General features: G+C 42.5%; 1 protein-coding gene across 1 annotated transcript; it reads right to left on the bottom strand.

The window, feature by feature from the left end:
• Nucleotides 1–4,175: 4,175 nt before the first annotated feature.
• LOC133064966 (cytochrome c oxidase subunit 7A-related protein, mitochondrial) lies at nt 4,176–16,412 on the bottom strand. The gene is made up of 3 exons (XM_061155525.1): nt 16,047–16,412; nt 6,311–6,442; nt 4,176–5,050 (listed from the first exon to the last, which is right to left on the bottom strand). Exons 1-3 carry the CDS (start codon nt 16,116–16,118, stop codon nt 4,910–4,912), a joined length of 345 nt encoding a protein of 114 aa, XP_061011508.1. The 5' UTR covers nt 16,119–16,412; the 3' UTR covers nt 4,176–4,909.
• Between the last annotated feature and the right edge of the window lie 3,286 nt (nt 16,413–19,698).

Below are 19,698 nucleotides of genomic sequence, written 5' to 3'. Positions count from 1 at the left end.
TGCCCTCCTCCAGGGGATTTTCCCAACCCAGGGATTGAACCCGCTCCTCTTCTGTCTCCTGCACTGGCAGACAGGTTCTTTACCACTAGGTGCCACCTGGGAAGCCCAATGTAACATATCTTCAGGCTTGAAAGTCTCTTATTGACTATACTTATAATTCCCTATAAAATATTAAATTTCCAAAAAATAAAAAATAAAATAAAATATTAAATTTCCTTTAACCATAAGCTCTAAGTGTTAAAAAAAAAAAAAAAAAAACATTTTATTCTGGATTGGATGATTATGATTGCTGCTAGCATATATTTCAAAACAAAAGAACATAAATGCTGATCATTATTAAATATGAGCAAAATTTCACTCAAAAAGCCCATTAGAGGAAGAGAGAAGGCTCATGGTTCCAGGGATGAATCCTGGTTATTGTTAAGAAGATTTCAGTACCAATTCCATTCCTGTTTTTCATTTTTACATATATTAAGCCCTGAGAAACCTTGTTCTCACAAATAGATGGTGATGTAAGTTTGGTAATAGGAATATCTCTGAATTCCGAGAACTCCTGAGTTATACACCAAAGTCATGCAGTGATCTATTATCAAAATTATTTTTAATGACAAACCAACAACTCAACTTGTTTCTCCTTCAATTTTGTTAAAAACAGACTCGGGGGGGGGGGGGGCGGGGGGGACACAGACTTGGAAAACTTGTAACCTGTAAAAGGATTTGTTCCTTTACAAAGGACTCATATTCTCAACATCAGACTCATAGTCTCAGTCATTAGACTCATATTCTCAACATTTATATTTAGAATTATCTCGATGGCCTCAGGGCTTCCCGGATAGCTTAGTTGGTAAAGAATCCGCCTGCATTGCAGGAAATCCCGGTTCAATTCCTGGGTCAGGAAGATCCTCTGGAGAAGGGACAGGTTACCCTCTCCAGTATTCTTGGGCTTCCCTTATGGCTCAGCTGGTAAAGAATCCACCTGCATTGCAGGAGACCTGGCCTGGGTTTGATCCCTGGGTTGGGAAGGTGGGAAAGGCTACCCACTCCAGTAATCTGGCCTAGAGAATTCCATGGACTGTATAACCCATGGGATTGCAAAGAGTCATACACAACTGAATGACTTTCACTCAGTCACTCACTCACTCCACGGCACCCCAGAGAGCTGGGCAATATACCCTGGTCCTCTCCAGAATGGGTAATAGTTTGCTTTCCTTTTGCAGAATGGAAATGATTATAAGGGACTTCTTATGCTAGGCGTGCAACTTTTAAAGTATATGGAAGTTGACCCAAAACGCTGATTGCCTTAGAACTATCCTTGCCTGGGTACCCCATGGCATCTTCCTACCCCCAGGGCTATCTGAGTTCAGACTCCTGTTGTGAAGACTAACCTCATAGCCTGGAAGAAGTCAGGAGTGACTGTCCCTCTGCCAAAAGCATCTCATCCCGACAACAAGGACAAGGAGGATGGTCCCCCTCTGAGTAAACAGTCCAACCTGGCCAGGGTTCAAAGTACTGGGCTCAGCAGGAATAATCCTGAGAACACAGTGAAAGGCTCAGAGCCTTCAGTTGAGACCCACGAACAGGCCACCCTGAGCTCCTTCACTGCATCTCCCCCCACGGGCTAGTACCAAACAGTGGACTGGTCGAGTGGGGGACATCTGAATTTGGGGCTAGACAACCATTTCCTACCACGTGCACCAAGAAACAGAGATAAAGCTGATCCACAGAAACAGTTAACAGCTACACCGCCAAGAGAATAACAGAAAAGACAACCACCATGGTCCCAAAGATGGGTCTTGTGGCCCAATCCACTCTAGTTCTGGAAAATCCCCCTTTCCTCCCTGGCTGATTTTAATGAATCTCCGGATCTTGCAATTAGAAGAAGTGTGGCTCACACAAAAGTCAGAAGAGTCCGTTTCTGAGGAATTCAGTCTGATGGACCAATAATATTTAGAGCATTATCACAAAGCACCTGGATATAAGCAGGCCAATGATTAAATAATTCACACACAAAAAAGGAAATATAACTTACCTTTGTAAATGAAAAGATTTTAAATGTTTTAAATATAAGTTTTGAATTAAAGAAAGATATTCAGTATCACTAATTACAATGGAAAAACAATTTAAACCAAAGAAATTTTATCACATACCAGGTTGGCAAAGATGAAAAAGTCTGATAATGCACACAGCTAACAACAGGGAGGAGGAATAGGCACCCCTGGATGAATAGGATTGGACGTCAGCACTATCTCTTGTTGTGACAAATAGCTATCAGAGTCAGAGATGCACATTCTCTTTGCCTGAAAAGTCTCACTTAAAGAAATTATACTACAAATACTTTCAGCAGTATGTAAAATGACATGTAAAGATTATACATTTAAGGCAACGTTTGTAAAAGCAAAACATTTAAGACTAAATAGCCATCAAAAGGAAACTAGTTAAAAGTATGGCATACGCATAAAATGGAATACAATGCAGAAAAACGAGATAGAGAACAATTTCCAAACTGAGTAATAAATAGGAATGTACAGTACCTACCACTATAGGTGAGGCAAAAATAAAACAGGCAGAGAAGGAAAATGCACCAATATACATGAATAGAACATACCTGAAAGGAAACAGAAGAAACTGGGGTAGAAAAAAATATCAACACAAGATAAACAGAGACAGTACTCTGTGTCAGAAAGAAACTGCCCAGACTGATAGGGGCCTGTCAGGGGGACAGAAAAGCCAAATGCGGGCCAAAGCTGAGCATCAAATAAACAATGGCATACTTGGTTATTACACTCGAGAAAATTACACTAAAACCTCTTAAAAGAGGAGTACTCCTCTTCACTGAAACACATCAACAGTGACACTCAGGAAATCACACCCACCTTAGTAATACATGATTCAGTCAAGAAACCATCATGGAACACCAACACTGGGTGTAAAACCACTGACCTCATGATATTCCTGGCCTCAAATATCATCCCACAGATTACTTATCAATTAAAAAGGAGAAAGGGTATCTGTAACATCTTAATTAAGACTTTTTGCATCCCCATGGACAGAGGAGCCTGGCAGGCTACATCCATCGGGACTCTCTAGGCAAGAATACTGGAGTGGGTTGCTATGCCCTACTCCAGGGGATCTTCCCATCCCAGGGATGGAAACCAGGTCTCCGGCATTGCAGGCAGATTCCTTACCGTCTGAGCCACCAGGGAAGCCCTAATTAAGTTAGCCAACTTCAAATCTCCCATAATGGGACAAACTGGTATCAAGCACCACTTGATACAATGACATCACACCATATAGGAAAAACTCCTGACAAAACTGCTTAGCCTGAATCCAACCATGAGGAGACAGTAAGATAAGTCCAAATTGAAGGATGTTGTACTAAATACTGCCCTGAACTCCAAAGTGGTCAGTATCATGAAGGACAGTGAGGACTGTTCTGCATAAAAGGAGACTAAAGGGACATGATAACGAAATGTCCTCATTCTTAGGAGATACTGTCTAAAGTATTTATGGCTGAATTACAGTTCCATAGCTTTATCTTAAATGATTCAGCAAAAACCAAATATGTGTGTGCCTGTGTTTGAGAGAGCAAGAAAAAGCAAAGGGGACAATATATTGATAACTGTTGATCTAAGTGAAGATGTGTACAGACAGGTGTATATTGTACCATTCTTACAATCTTTCTGTAGTCTGAAATATTTCCAAATAGAAACTTCAAGGAAATATCAGGGAAGTTTAGACTTGTATAGACAAATAAGAGGTTCCTAGCCTGTGAGAATAATATTGAGTGTTTTCATAAGCTGCATTTTATCTTCGGTAAGAGGTCACTGTTCTTTGCTATGGCAAAAGACAGACCACGACTTTATAATAATAAAATTCCACCTTTTCCAGCATTAATATAGAGCATGTGAAGTCTACCAATTGTGACAGCACAGGAAATTACTGTCTAAATGAACTGTGTGTTACATGCACATTTCAGAAGAGTCAGGCAGCTTCTTGTAAGGAACCATATGGTAATCATCAACGTGCCATTTGCCTCCTGTTACTTGACTTTGAGGAACCATTTTGTAAAGATTATCTGGTGTCTAATTAAAAAGAAAGAAATTAGACTCGGGTATAAGATGCCTCTGATGTTTTTCTGAAAGTACTTTGAAAACTTATTTAAAAGGACTTCAAACTTGAGATTTTTTTCATTCATGTATTTATTCCACAATTAAAATAAATCATAATTCAAAGCCATAACATTTTTAAAAGGTAAAGGAGAATCTGTGTCACAGCTGTATTAATAAAACAGACATTGGTCTAAAGTGCAACACTAAACAGGTGTTCTCTGTTCCCATGGTGGAATAAATACATAACAATTACACATAAAATTTCACTGAAGATCTGAGATGACGCAAATAACCCTTTGAAACAAACTGCCCGACGAATGGAGGCAGGCTGCAAATAATTCCTATTAACATTGAACTGCAAGATAGAAAAGCCCCCAAGGTGGCTAACATTTTCCTGTGCCTGGCCTGAGCTTCTATCTCTCTTCCTCAGTCACATCCTAATCCAGAAAGGCTGCCCCACCCCATGTTCAATACGCCACCATAAGTCCCCAGGGACCTCAGCACAGATGGCCGCTAATGAGCCTGTGTGCAACCTTCATCAGAAGCTCCAGGGAAATTAGGAGCCCAAATGCAGGGAGCAACATCATTTCTTTAAACAATAGTTTTAACTTCTGAATGAGCTCTGGCAGGCCACGTGCATTTTCATAACAAACCAAAATATTGTCTTAATATCTTTCTGCTCTTCTTTAAGAATGTTAAGTGGGACATTCGAGTAAAAAACAAAACAATTACAGAAATAATGAAAAATGAAAATTCAAAGGATGTGTGCCAACAAGCGAACCAGGCCTCTGCAGCCTGACTCATTTGCTTCTGGGCCGTGAGGCCATGTAGAGGGCGATCAGGCAGTAGAGGGTCCCTCCCACCGTCAGCGCCATGGTGGTCCGGTACAACATTTGGTCAGGCAGGCCGCGTTTCAGGTGGACAGGCACACCGTCAGATTTCTAGAAAGAGAGGATTATCAAGGACATAGTTGATAAGAAAAAAATTCTAACAATTTAGGCTAGTATAGGACAAAGGCCTCTACTTTATAATTAACCCACCAACCCGCTGCAGTGGAAAAAGCCCAAATCTACTAGAATGTGAATTAAAACACTTGGTATATTTTCTTACAAATGCAACTGAAGTCAAACGCAGTCTGTAAGTCAAAAATCATTCTCCAAAATGCAGTCTCAGAAACAAGCATGCAACAAATTCCAAATTTCTAAGGAATTTATCACATACTGCTTAATTACAAAAGGAGCACTGGTGACTTCTTTTTTAAGGCAAAGGTAATCAGCAGCTAATTAAAGACTTGTAAGCATAAGAAATGCTTTACATTTAATCTGACTTCTGATCATTAGTGGATGCAGTCTGAGCACACCTGCTCAATTAATCGGTTCAAGGCCATTTTGCATTCAACTGCCTTCCTTCTATAAAACTGCTAAACCCCTATTTAATAACAAAACTCCATAAAATATTTAATCCATTGTTTTGCACAGTCTCAAAAATCCCTCCCCACCCCAACTCAAGACCCCAAATGCCCAAGTCTTACTTCTCAGATAAAAAAAGAATAAAATGATCAAAAGTTCTCAAGCTGGTCCTAAATCTGGACATATTTTTGAGGAAGAGGAAGCCACCTTCCAGCGACAGCAGTAACAGCTACTGCCACTCCCACAACGCCTGAAATACAGTCCAGTCACTGACCTCTCAATTAAATGCATGTAGATTAACATTAATAATATTTTAAAATCCAATCCTAGCTTTTCTCTGCTAATCGGCAAACCCAAGAGAGACTTCTCCACTTCTACCAACAGTTTAGTGAATTTTAGTATCAAGCAAGCAAAAAACAATTAAAAGAAAACATTGCCTAAAGTCACTGCATGTGTCACAAAGCCAAAGATATATTGGATAATTCACAATGCTATTATACATTATATATGTTATTGCTTCCTCCATCCAGTGGATGATCAACAGCTACATATGCAATTAAAAATCTGCACACCCTTAAATACTGATGAGGAAATTACTCACCCTCCCTTCTTTTGTCAGTTTCTTTCTACACAAAGTTCTACCAGTTAATGGCTAAAACTAAAATACAGAGAATTTTATTTACGGAAAACCAGGCGAGTGAGTAGCAAATTAGACTAAGACTCCGTTTCAAAGGGTTTTTTAAGCCTATTCATTTCACAGCCTTCACTGTTCTTAAGAGTGTCTCCTCTGACCTGGAAAAACTTCTGCAGCTCTGGAACTGTGTTTTTCCCAGCATAATCATATGCAATAGAACTGGAACTCAGTTTAGTTGGTGTGGCAAATATGATAGGCGGTGCTTCTGTGGAAACAACAGGCCTTAATCCCTGCAGGAAAAAAGGAAATTGGTCAAGTTTAAAGTGTATCTGGGCCTGTGAACCAACCTTTCCACGAACAGGCTGTCTGGAGCAGGCCACCACACAGTGAGAAGCATCTCCACGTCATATAGCATTTAAAGTCCTTAAACTTGGAACAGAACACCCTGGCCCACTTTCCCAGAGCAAATACAGTCAAGAACTCTCTTGTCTGTGAAGATAGAGGAAGGGGATGGTAGGGAAGCAAACCACAAAGAAGGCCCAATCTGGGCATCCAGATATACCCATCGTGTCTGTCTTCTCATCCAACCAGTAAAACAGTTACAATCTGGATGAACTTTGAGTTAAATTTCAAAAGAGACCTCGCTGTTCCTTTTCTCCTCTGAGTGAGTAGGTGTACCAATATCTCGATCCCTGAAGTGGACTTCAAAAACTTTGCAGACACACGGTAAGGAAATATCTCAATTTGGAAGAGCTTGTAAGGGGAAGAGAGCTATCTTTCACGACCAGGAAGCAAAACAATTAGAGTAACTGAACTTTCTGGCATGAATAAATCAGTAAGTTATAAAACATATCTCGGGGCTTCCCTGGTGATCCAGTGGTTAAGAAATTGCCTTGCAATGCAAGGGACATGGGTTCGATCCCTGGCCTGGGAAGATTCCACACGCCATGGAGCAACTAAGCCGGTGTACCACAACCACTGGGCCTGCCCTCTAGAGCCCCAGAGCCACAACCACTGAAGCCCGTGTGCCTAGAGCCTGTGCTCCATGAGAGAAGCCATCGCAATAAGCCCACACACTGCAACCAAGACTAGCCCCACTTGCCACACTAGAGAAAGCCCACGCAGCAAGGGAGACCCAGTGTAGCCAAAAATAAATAAATAAATCTTTAAAAACACACACACACACACACACACACGCATACACATAGTAAAATTTAAAAAGAAAACCCCGGTGTTCTCATGTGTGACATGCTGATGACAAATGCAGAGTGGACTGCGTGAAGCAGTACGCGCCTAAGGTGGGGTCTGGTACACAGCAGTAGTCAATAAACGTAAGCTGAATGAGATGTGAGGAGGCAACCGCTCCCCAAGCCACATGAACGGATAAAGGAAGAACACACAGTCTTATTGATAAAAAGAACCTGGGAGGGGGAGAGAAATGAAGTACTGATACATGCTGCCATATGGATAAACCTTAAACACAGTACACTGAGGAGAAGTAATCAGTCACAAAGGATCACAAATTTTATGATCCCATTCATACGAAAGTCCTGAATAGGGATATTTACAGAGACAGTAAATTAGTGGTTACTTAGGGATTGATGAAAGTGAAAGAGGAGAGTGAAAAAGTTGGCTTAAAGCTTAACATTCAGAAAACTAAGATCACGGCATCTGGTCCCATCACCTCATGGGAAATAGATGGGGAGACAGTGGAAACAGTGTCAGACTTCATTTTTGGGGGCTCCAAAATCACTGTGCATGGTGACTGCAGCCATGAAATTAACAGATGCTTACTCCCTGGAAGGAAAGTTATGACCAACCTAGACAGCATATTAAAAAGCAGAGACATACTTTGCCAACAAAGGTCCATCTGGTCAAGGCTATGGTTTTTCCAGTGGTCATGTATGGATGTGAGAGTTGGACTGTGAAGAAAGCTGAGTGCTGAAGAATTGATGCTTTTGAACTGTGGTGTTGGAGAAGACTCTTGAGAGTCCCTTGGACTGCAAGGAGATCCAACCAGTCCATCTTGAAGGAGATCAGTCCTGGGTGCTCACTGGAGGGCTGATGCTGAAGCTGAAACTCCAGTACTTTGGCCACCTCATGCGAAGAGTTGACTCACTGGAAAAGACCCTGATGCTGGGAGGGATTGGGGGCAGGAGAAGGGGACGACAGAGGATGAGATGGCTGGATGGCATCACCGACTCGATAGGCATGAGTTTGAGTAAACTCCGGGAGTTGGTGATGGACAGGGAGGCCTGGCGTGCTGCGATTCATGGGGTCGCAAAGAGTCGGACACGACTGAGCGACTGAACTGAACTGAACTGAGGATGGGAGGGAGGGTGCTAAGGAAGAGGCTGGTGATGGCTGATATAGCCTTCTTTCTAAGGTGATAAAAAAATGCTCTAAAATTAACAGGGCAATGATTGCATGTTCTCTGTGAATACACTAAAACCATTTAATTGTACACTTTAAAATGAGTGAATGTATGATATGTGGATTATATCTCAAGAAAACTGTTTTTTTAAAAAGGAACCTAAGGGTAACTCTGGGTTTCTATCTGATGGAATAAACCTACAGTGGCAGATAAATAATTCTCCAAAATAACCTGCAGATGATATTAAGGAACTTAAGGGTCACATTAAGGAACTCCTTTTTTTAACCATTTCATATTAAATTCTAACTCAGAAAAATAAAATCTTAAAGTTAGAAAGCAAGGTTCAAGTTCAGCCCTTCCATTTCACAGATGAAAAAGGAAACCTTTTGCTCAAATTAACAGAATTTTCAGACTTTTCTTAACCTCTTCAAAAAAAAAAAAAAAATCGTAACTTTATCTATAATTAACAAGAGACCTAAAGATCACAATGTTAGTTTCACCAGGCAAGCACTGGACTCAACAGAGCAACAGAAAGGTATTAAAGTAAACTTGGCTTCTATTTCTTCTGACAGGATCCCATAAATGGGAATTAATCATGGCCTTTTTTTCTGTCCTGCTTTCACTCATTCAACATATTTTACTGAGGTCTTACTCTATAATGAAAATACATAATGAATAAGACACAACATCTGCCATTACAGATATTAATGTTACGGAATAATAACAGCTAATATCTACTAAGCTCCTGTTACGTGCCCAGCATCATGTTAGGAATTTCATATGCATAATTCCATTTAATCCTGACAGCAATCTTAGTAAGACGTTACCTTTCCCTTTTTACAGAGGAGAAAACTGGATCAGAAAGGGTAACTTGCCTGAGAACACATAACAAAAACACAGACCTAGGGCTTCCCTGGTGACTCAGTGATAAAGAATCTGCCTGTCAATGCAGGAGACGTGGGTTTGATCCCTGGTCTGGGCAGATCCCTCACGCCTAGGAGCACCTAGCCGTGCGCCACAGCTACTGAAGCCCACACACCCTAGAGCCTGTGCGCCACAACAGAAGGCACCGCAATGAGAAGCCGCACACCCGAACTAGAGAGTAGCCCACTCACCGCAACTAGAGAAAAGCCCAAGCAACAGTGAAGGGCCAGCACAGCCAAAATAAATAAATTAAAAAAAAAAAAAAAAAAAAAGCCCAAGTGTGGAGACTCAAGCCCAAAGCCCTGGCATTTAAGTCCTACCTGCCTGTGCTACCTCCCGTCAACTACTGCTCAAAAACAGCGCTTCAAGTTCGCTTGCTGTTGGTCTACATCTGGCTTATAACACACTCAGAGACTCAGGAGTCAGAGACAGGAACAAGAGTTCCAACTACTGAGATAACAAGGCTATATAAAAGATCTCTCTTTAAGCTAGAGATGAGACATTCCTTTACCATTCTGTGAACTCTCTGTATTTTCTCCTAATGATCACTTCCCCTCGAACTGCAAAAATTTTAAAACACTTCATATCAAGCACGGAGAAGGCGATGGCAGCCACTCCAGTCCTCTCGCCTGGAGAGCCCCAGGGACGGGGGAGCCTGCTGGGCTGCAGTCCACAGAGTCAGAGTCGGACATGACTGAGCGACCTCACTTTCACTTTTCACTTTCCTGCATTGGAGAAGGAAATGGCAGCCCACTCCAGTGTTCTCGCCTGGAGAATCCCAGGGACGGGGGAGCCTGCTGGGCTGCCGTCTATGGGATCACACAGAGTCGGACACGACTGAAGCGACTTAGCAGCAGCAGCATGCCAAGCAACTTTCAAAATGGCTTGAAATATATATATATAGTATAATATATATATAAATATATATATTTATATAAATATAAATATATATTGTATAATATAATATAAATATATATATACTGTGAAATGTATATTCTCCTCCAATCTGTTTTTCATAAGCATATTTTAATCTTTATAGTCACAGTGCAAAACCCCACATTCTGCTTTTCTCACTTGTAATAAGCACCTTTTCAGGTTCTTACACAATCTTTACAACTAAATTTACTCTTCACATCAACCCCATAAATTAAGTATTATCAGCCCAAATAGTAGATGATTAAAACAAAGCTCAGAAACACTGTAAGTAAGATGAGGTTCAAACCCACACATGTTCATTAAACCATACTACCAATAATAAGCTGTCTTGGCCCCAAAGGCAAAAAGAATGGTAAGTACTTCACCCTACCCATCATTAAACCTCCCAACAATTGAAGGGCAGTCATGTTTCCAGTGTTTCAAGGCAGCTAGGTAAGACTAGCACTAGGCTTCTCAAGAACAGACCAGGAAGCTGTATTTACAGGAAGGGACCTACAGCAAATCCCTTCACCTACGCCTTTTGCAGGGCTATGGCTGCCCCAGCCTAGAAGAATTATGAGCTTCCAATGCGCCCTCCTCATCTCAATAACTGATACCACCATCCTTCCAGTACTTGGGCCAAAAACCTTGAAACTGTTCTTCACACCATTCACTCACATGTTTGAAAATACTTTTGGTTCTGCACTCAAATTATATTTAGAACCTGACCACTTCTCACCTATCTTCACCAATCCACATCCTGGTCCAAACTCCTAGATTTTCACAACAGCCTCCTCAGTGCTCACCCTGCTTCCATTCCATCTTTCCTGCCTTGCAGTCCACTCTTAATGCAGCAACCAGTAATTGTATTAAAACAGAGGTTGGCACTACTTAACTCAAACCCTCCCAAAGGCCTCCAGTCCCCCTGAGAAAAGCTCAATGTACTTGAAAGGACATTCAGAACCCCATGAGATGCACCCCTCACCATCCCCCACTTTACACCATCCTCGTCTCCTCCCCAGAATTCCGGAAAAGCCCTTTTCGCCTCCCAAGCCCCAGGCATGTTCCCTCTGCCTAGAATGCTCTCTCCAGGTGATTACATGGCATGCACCCTCACCTCATGTCGCCTTCTCAGTGAGACCTCCCCTTACCACCGTTTTTAAACATTGCGTGTCCTGCTCCATGCACCGCTAACCATCTCTCCCGTTCCCTGCCTTATTTTTCTCCATAGCACTATGACCATCTAACACACTATCACTCTCCCTACTGCAATGGAAGCCCCATGAGGGCAGGATTTAGGCATATTTTGTTCACTTTTCTTACTTCCCAAGACTGAGAAAACTCGCACAGAGCATATTTAGTAAATATTTGTTGAATGTACTAATAAACCAAGGAAGCCTGCAGTTTCAATGCAGTGTAAACTTGCATGTTTCAGAACCAAAGTCATGAAAATTAGCACTTGATGGTAGAGCCTCCCACACAGACCAGAGCAACAAGAAAACTGAAAGCTGTTCTTAAAATAAGCGGACTGGTGACCAAGTAGAAATCACAGCTTTTGCTTAGTATCGAATCTCAGCTATTTACATACACAATCACTACTTCTAAAACTGATGAAGAGCTATTCACCTGTTACCATGTTTCATAGCTGAGTTCTTCCTAGTCTATTTTAGCTGCCCCAAATATTTTCTTTTAAAAAGTAAGTATGATTTTTTTCACCTCAAAACTGACTGGCCCAAAGTTTTCCTTTTCTTTTATCTTTTAGGTTTGAAGAAGAGGAAGAAGGTGGAGAAATAAGAGTATTCCAAAAATGTTTTAATTTTTAAATGACAGAAACTTAGGAGTGCTTTCATTCTGATTTAGGACCACAAATAAGTTTCAATCCACAGTGATCGAGTCCTTCATTTCTAATTGCCAGCTAGGTATCACCACCATTTCCTGGAGACTTCATACCCAGATTCAAAATTCACCCAGCTGTTTCCCACAGAAACATCCCTGCTTCTGTGGAAAGCACCGCCATTCTTCCATTACCCAGTCATCCTGAAGTCCTCCTTCCTCATTTCCAAAATCTCCTTCAGCGAGTGCTAAGTACTCACCCTCCAGACCTCTGATTCTCCCTCTGCTCTTACTGAGAAGACCCAGAACTCTTCTGTAACAGGCCTCCCTGGCACTGCTTTCTCCCAATCAGAGTATCTTTTCAAACACAGCTCTGATCATGATACACACTCCGTCATCATCAACCTTCCGTGAAACTAAAGGGAAGACACATGCCCTTGTTTCAACCTCTGGACAAGACTCGACCACAACTTTCCGCATCCAGTTGCTTTGTAAATTCCTATTCATGTCTCACAAATGTCCTTCCATCACGTTCTACCTCCATCCAGAACAGCCAAAATGACCTACCCAATGATTCCCTTGCAGCCGCCCTCTTCCCCTTCATTCTCGCAATTCCCTTAACCTAGAATATCCTACCATCTTAATGAGAAGAACTGCTGGATCATATGGTAAAATTATGCTTCACTGTTTTAGAATATGCCAAACTGCTTTCCAAAGAGGCTGTACAATTGTACATTCCCACCACAATGCAGTAGGGTTCCAGTCTCTTCACATTCTCACATTCTGCTGTCTTTTTTTTCTTTTAAAGCAGGTGTGAAGAGGAATCTCCTTGTGGTTTTGATTTTTATTTCCCTAAGGACTTATGATGTTGAAAGCATATCTTTCCAAATGCTTATTGGCCTCTATTTTTGACATAGAACACAGAGAAGTAGGGAAAAGGCTTTTCACTCAACCACTGGAAAATACCCTCCCCACAATCACTTGCCATCATGTTGACTCAAAAATCTACCTGTACTTTTGTTAGAGAACTAGCTTTTCCATTATTAGGTTACTCAATGCATATTATTCACTTTATATAACACTGAAAATTACAAACATGAACTTACATTTACAAAATTTTACACCTTAAGTGTTTTCAAGAAAGGAAAAATTGAAGTACTCCTAATAACCAAAGTCAGAATACTTGGTTTGGGGATATCTCTAACAATCACTCTGAAGTCTACAATTCATATAAATCCTCACAATATTGCTTCTTTCGACATAACTTAAGAAATCCTTAAGAAACTAAGAAGTTCAAATTCTCAAGAGAAATACCAATTCAAGTAATGCTAGAACTCTGAAGTCCTTATCTGTACCAAATGTATCTTGGGGTAATATCTGCTCAAAGTGCTAATTTAATTTCAGGATTGTCAGTTTTAGTTTAAAATTTTACTTTTTCTTACTAGGTAAGAGTCCTGTGGACAGCAAGGAGATCAAACCTGTCAATCCTAAAGGAAACCAACCCTGAATATTCACTGGAAGGACTGGTGGTGAAGCTGAAGCTCCAATACAATGCCACCTGATGCAAAGAACTGACTCATTGGAAAAGACCCTGATGCTAGGGAAGACTGAGGGCAGGAGAAGAGGGCAAGAGGATGAGATGGTTGGATGGTATCACTGATTCAATGGATATGAGTTTGAGCAAACTCTGAGAGGTAGTGAAGGACAGGGAAGCCTGGTGTGCTGCAGTTCATGAGGTTGCAAAGAGTCAGACACAACTTAGCGACTAAAAAATAACAACAAAAAAATCTAAATTATGCTAAAACTCCATTGAAAGAAATTCTACATCCAATGGAAAAGATCAACTGTGACATATTCATACAATGAAATTCTGTACTGCAATAAAAGGAATACATGTAACATGAATGAACTTCAAAAATACTGATAAATTAGAGGCTTATACAAAACAGTACTGTGTGGTTCCATTTATATGAAATTCAAAAACAGGCAAAACTATATCTAGTGATATAAAAGAGAATAGGAAGATGGACAGGGACTGACAGGGCAAGAATAAAAAGGAACTTCCTGGGAGTGATGTAATGTTATATATGTTTGTAAGTGTGGGTTACACAGTGTGTTTGTCAAAACTCAAACTGTAACATTTTAAGATCCACCTGCTGAAAAATACACATCTCTATAGTAGAAAAGTATTTGCTTTACAGAAGCCATATGAATAGAAATGATTATTTCTCATAATCTGCAAAGCCAGTCATTTTGTCAATTCCTTCCAATCCCCAATTGTTTTTTTTGATAAAATTTCCTCCTCCACTCACCCTTCATGTTTCTGCAATCTGATCAAAACTACATCGTTCTTTCCTAACGTGCTCCCTGGATGATCTCTCCCACCAAAGCTTCTACTACCACCTACGGGCTAAAGACACCTAGATCTATTAAACTTCATATTCATAAACCCAGCTGCAACCAGACACGACATATTATCATGAGCTCAATCTGGACCCTTACTCCCCAACCCCACAACCCAAAAAAACTTGCCCTTTTTCTTGCCCTCCCTATCCTGTGTCGGTTTAGTCGCTAATTGGTGTCCAACTCTTGCACCGCATGGACTTCAGGCCGCCTGGCTCCTCTGTCTATGGAATTTTCCAGGCAAGAATACTGGAGCGGGTTGCCATTTCATTCTCCAGGGGATCTTCCTGACCCAGGGATTCAACCAGGGTCTCCTACACTGCAGACAGACTCTCTAGGGCTGAGCCACCAGGGAAGCCCCATTAAGAGCATATCTATTCTTAGATTGAAGTCATTCTTAAACATCTCTCCCTTGAGCAAGTTGCAGTGTTTCATAGAATGAGGAGGAGGTAAGGATAGAGCATTCTCTACATCCCACCTGGGGCCCTTACGGTTCTATCCAGTTTTCCAAATGCATATCTCATCAACCCTTGCCTACCTACTCTGAGGGTGAAAATGATGGTATCTCAGACCTAGTTTCTAGAGAACAGCTTATCCAGTAACAGCCACCTGACAACGATTGCTAGTCACTTGACACACACTTCATTTAATCTGTACTACAGCTGCTCTAGAGAAAACTGAGCTCACAATGAATTAACTTGGTCAAGGTCATAAAATGAAAGCAGCTAAACCAAGACCTGAGCCTAAATTAAGAATCTGGGACTCTAAAAGTCCTTCACCTCTACACTATAAGCTGGAGACTGATCCTTCAATTCGCTTGGGCAAAATCTGAGCGAAATCGCAATACTTTTCAAACCATTCAAAAGCAACCGTCAACCACTTTACAGCTGGGAAAATGTCAGCTCTATGCACGTAACTACGAAGACTCACCCAAACATGTGAATTAACTAAGTGTCCCAATTCTGATCACACAGCCCCTCCTGTCCTTATGGCTTCCGTTGTTGCCGTCACCCCAACTCCCAAATCTGCTGAATGGATGAAACTGTGTTTTAGGCTGCAGCAGGACAGTGACAATAGAATGGAACACTGAGGCGCCTGAAAGGCTGGTTCTCCTTTAAAAGGGCAGGGCCAAACTTCGGACTCTGTCGGGTCCCATTCTGGCCCCACGAGCCACCCCCACGACCCATAAGCAACGACCTCGGGAGTCACCTTGACTCCTACTGACTGAGAAGCACAACTTCCACACCAGACACCAGCTAGCCAGGGGAGCAGCTACAGAATTAGGAGTTCCATGGCTGCGGCAAGTGGGTGAGAAGAGATGAGAGGCCAACAAAACCGAAGCGCGGGCAGAAGCCTCGCCTGGCTCGGGTGCCAGGACTGCCAGGCGCACCATGAAACCCGGGCCGCTACTTCTCCTGTCCAAACCGGCGCCGCACTACCCTTACCTGAGGGCTATAGGCGTCGGAAGCCCATGCTCCGGCCAATTTCTGCGTGAAGCCACTGAACTTATAATACATGACGCCCCGTCTGGACTTCCCGCAGCCACTGCCCGCGCGACTGCCCCAGAGAAGGACCCCGCCTTCCCGGGTGTGGGCCGAAGTCTCAGCCTAAGGACCCTGCGTCAAAAGGCGGGCTGCCCGGGAACCGCCTAACTGAAAACGTGCCTTCTTAAGCCACGAAGGGGGCAAAAAGCCGGGTTCTCAGGGCCAAAAAGGCAAAACCCAGCTCTACGGCGGAAAGCCGCTGTTGCACGGTGTGCAGAAAGTACGCGCGTGTCCTTCTTTCCCTCACGTTTAAACAGAGTCGGGCAGGGCAGGACGCCCTAAGAACTGCGCAAGCGCCCCGAAGATCCAGCCGGAGGCTGAGGGACTTGTCAGGGTTGAGGGGACGGGCTCGGGGCGGGGAGCGGGGCGGGGCCTAGGGCGGCAGGGGCGGGGCGGGAAGAGTACCGTGCTTCCGGGCAGTTCTCCACCTTTACTGATCTTAGCTCCTCCCCTACCTAGGTCACCTCGTGGAGCGTCCAGCTCTCACTTGGTTGGCCCAGGAGTATGCACCCGTAGCTAGGCTTCTCTGGCAATCTAGGAGCGGTGTGGAACAAATAAGAAAAATTGGAAACACCTCCTGCAAGCTGTTGGGGTTTCGCCCCAATAATATCAATGTATAAAGATAGTCTCCTGAGCTTTATGCAGAGGAAATACATCTACACTTCCTATGAACTTAAGGCACAGGGACATAAATTTTGCACAATTCTCAGAACTGATTTTTACTCTTGCCTAAGCTTTATGGGAACTGATTATTCATCCTTTCCCTGGGCTCTGCCCTTGGAGATAAATGAGGTGGGGAGTGGAGGAGAGGTGGCCTAAATATTTGAAAAATCTGGAGCTTGAGCCTGAAAGAACAGGACTACCCCTTTCAGTTCTGGTAGTATCCACTTCAGTTCAGTTTTAAAATGTCTTTAGAATCTCCACTACATGCAGTGTAGTGTATAAAAGGAGTATACAATTCCTAGTTTCCTGCCTCCTGGAATAAAACAAAGCCTGTCTTGGCTTTATCATCTAACCAGAGGTTTTCACAAGTGTGTTATAAGTGCATTTATAGTGCACTCATGAAAGCATGTGGCAAACTGACAGGTGATGCTAACCTGTATATAACATTTTCCATAAATAAACTCATTTAAGCTTTACAACAATCCTATGAGATACAGGTGCTATTATTGTTAGGGGAAGCACACTGACTGAAGCCGCCCACCCTGGCCAGGCACCATAGTAACTATTTGCATGAGTTGTTTTAGGACAGGAAGTCCTGGTAAGGAACAGGGAACTAATAAGCCTCCACCAACTGGAAGAGATCAGGAAAGGTCAAGAGGAGACACTGCATGTCCGACCACCTCCCAGAATCCTTCTCTCTGGCATCCATCTTGGCTGAACAAGGCTTCCACCATCAGGAAGGATTCTGAGTCAGAATGACTGGCTAAAGACAACCCGGAAACCAATCCCATCACCATAAAACCCGAGACTGTGTGCCACGTGGCAGAGCAGTTCTCCTGGTTCCCTTACCCTCCTGCTCTCCCCCCAGGCACCCTTTCCCAATAAAATCTCTTGCTTTGTCAGCACATGTGTCTCCTCGGACAATTCATTTCCGAGTGTTAGACAAGAGCCCAATTCCGGGCCCTGGAAGGGGTCCCCCTTCCTGCAACATTATCATCTCCATCTTACTAGACAGGAAAATGAGGCCCAGAAAAGTAACTTGCCCAGGTCAGCTATCAGTGAGTGGCAGAGCCAGTCATCTGGCTCAAGAATCTGTACTCCTAAGCACCGTGGCTGCTCAGTTACTCAGTCGTGTCCAACTCTTTGTGACCTCATGGACTGTAGCCCACCTGGCCCCTCTGTCCTATTCTTTCCTAGGCAAGAATATTGGAGCGGGTTGCCATTTCCCTCTCCAGGGGATCTTCCCAATCCAGGGATCGAACCTGCATCTCCTGCATTGGCAGGCAGATTCTTTACCACTGAGACACCTGGGCAGCTTAAGCTGCTGAGACACCTTAAGCACTACATAATAGATAAAGCAGGGGGCATTCCCAGTGGCTCAGTAGTAAAGAACCTGTCTGCAATGCAGGAGATGCAGGAGACTCAGGTTCGATCCATGGATTAGGAAGATTCCCTGGACAACGGCATGGCAACCCACTCCAGGATTCTTGCCTTTCGAAGAATCCCATGGACAAGGGCATGACAGGCTACAGTCCATGGGGTCACAAAGAGTTAGATGCAACTGAACACGCACACACAATAGATAAGTAGATATAACTCCACTCTGAGAAGAAGCAGATGCAGGGTGAATACTCCAGAGCTAGGATGTACACTCGCATCCCAGCTTTGGCAGGTGTAAGCCCAAGAGCCCCAAGTGTTCAGCATTGCTGAGACTCTAAAGAGCAAAGGTTTTAGAATATTCATGTGGCCAACCAGTCCAAAGTCAACTACTTTTATGAAGCAGCACTGTGATAGAAAGAACATGTGATTTGGTTTTGAGTTACAGTTTCTTTAAGGCTGAGTGATTGCCACTAGTTATTTACATTTTCTGAGCCTCACTTTCTCTTCTATAGAGTAGGAATCATCATCATTAAAATATCTTCCCTCACTAGTGTTCTGAGAATCTACAGTTACACACGTTACATTGCTGATCTTACCTTTGAGTTACTTTTCCATGGTTCTTGGCTACATATAAGAATTCTGCACCACCAGGACTTCATCGGCAAGCCCAGCGGCATCTCCCTATCCAAATTTCCCCCAAATATAGGGATTGGTACAGAATAGACAAAGTCAGACAGCTTCAGATATACTAGACTGCACCTAATGGGGCTTCTTGGCTTAATTCTTACTTATGACTTTACTAATACTGCTAGCTAAGTTACTTGTATTTCACCTGTTTTACAAAACTGTTGTTTCTTACATTATCAAATGTATGACTGAGCCTTGATAAAATGATAGTATATAGTTCCAAAAAATTAAAATTAAAAAAAAGTCAGTTAATTTTTCTTATTTAAGTTAATTAATTTACTAAATCCTGGAGTCATTCATACCACGAAAGGAGAATGAGCTTGTTAGCTAATACTGGGTGGAAAGAAAGGTCTTTTATGGAGTTTAGACTGAGAAGAGAAATTTAATGATTTGGGACAGCTCCCTAGCTCTAACCCAACTGTCTTCTAGACATATTTTGGAAGAAAAAGGTAGAGAACATCCCCCAGCTTTTAGCAGCACTAAGGTGTACCAGCTTCTTGAAATATAAAGGTGCCTGTCAACACTGATTATTTTCTTGAAGTTCCTGCCATCTGATTTTAGATTCTGCAAGACATAAATTAAGACTCCTGAAAATGTTACAACAGCCGGGCTGTTCAGTGGGAGATAAAATGTCAGTAGCAGAGTGTGGGTTGGGATGTCACATGGAGTGGCTGATCATAGGAAGATTTTGTCTCATTTCCCAAATAAACTGCAGCACATTCTGACAGCACTAAAGCGCCCTATTCTCATTCTTATTTGCATAATCCCACCCAACATCAAAGCATGATCTTGCTTTAGATCATGATCCCTTCAGGTTGTTTCC

Source organism: Dama dama, chromosome 11, assembly GCF_033118175.1.
Source record: "Dama dama isolate Ldn47 chromosome 11, ASM3311817v1, whole genome shotgun sequence".
Lineage (NCBI taxonomy): Eukaryota > Metazoa > Chordata > Mammalia > Artiodactyla > Cervidae > Dama > Dama dama.
The sequence above is the reverse complement of the archived record's forward strand: the minus strand, read 5'-3'. Positions and strand labels throughout refer to the sequence as shown.

Excerpts from the sequence above, each read along its gene's own strand:
- LOC133064966 (XM_061155525.1), bottom strand. The coding sequence starts at position 16,118 with ATGTATTATAAGTTCAGTGGCTTCACGCAGAAATTGGCCGGAGCATGG. Across the intron at positions 6,443-16,046 it reads CCGACGCCTATAGCCCTCAG|GGATTAAGGCCTGTTGTTTC; the intron begins GTAAGGGTAGTG and ends TTTTTCCTGCAG. Across the intron at positions 5,051-6,310 it reads AGCTGCAGAAGTTTTTCCAG|AAATCTGACGGTGTGCCTGT; the intron begins GTCAGAGGAGAC and ends CTCTCTTTCTAG.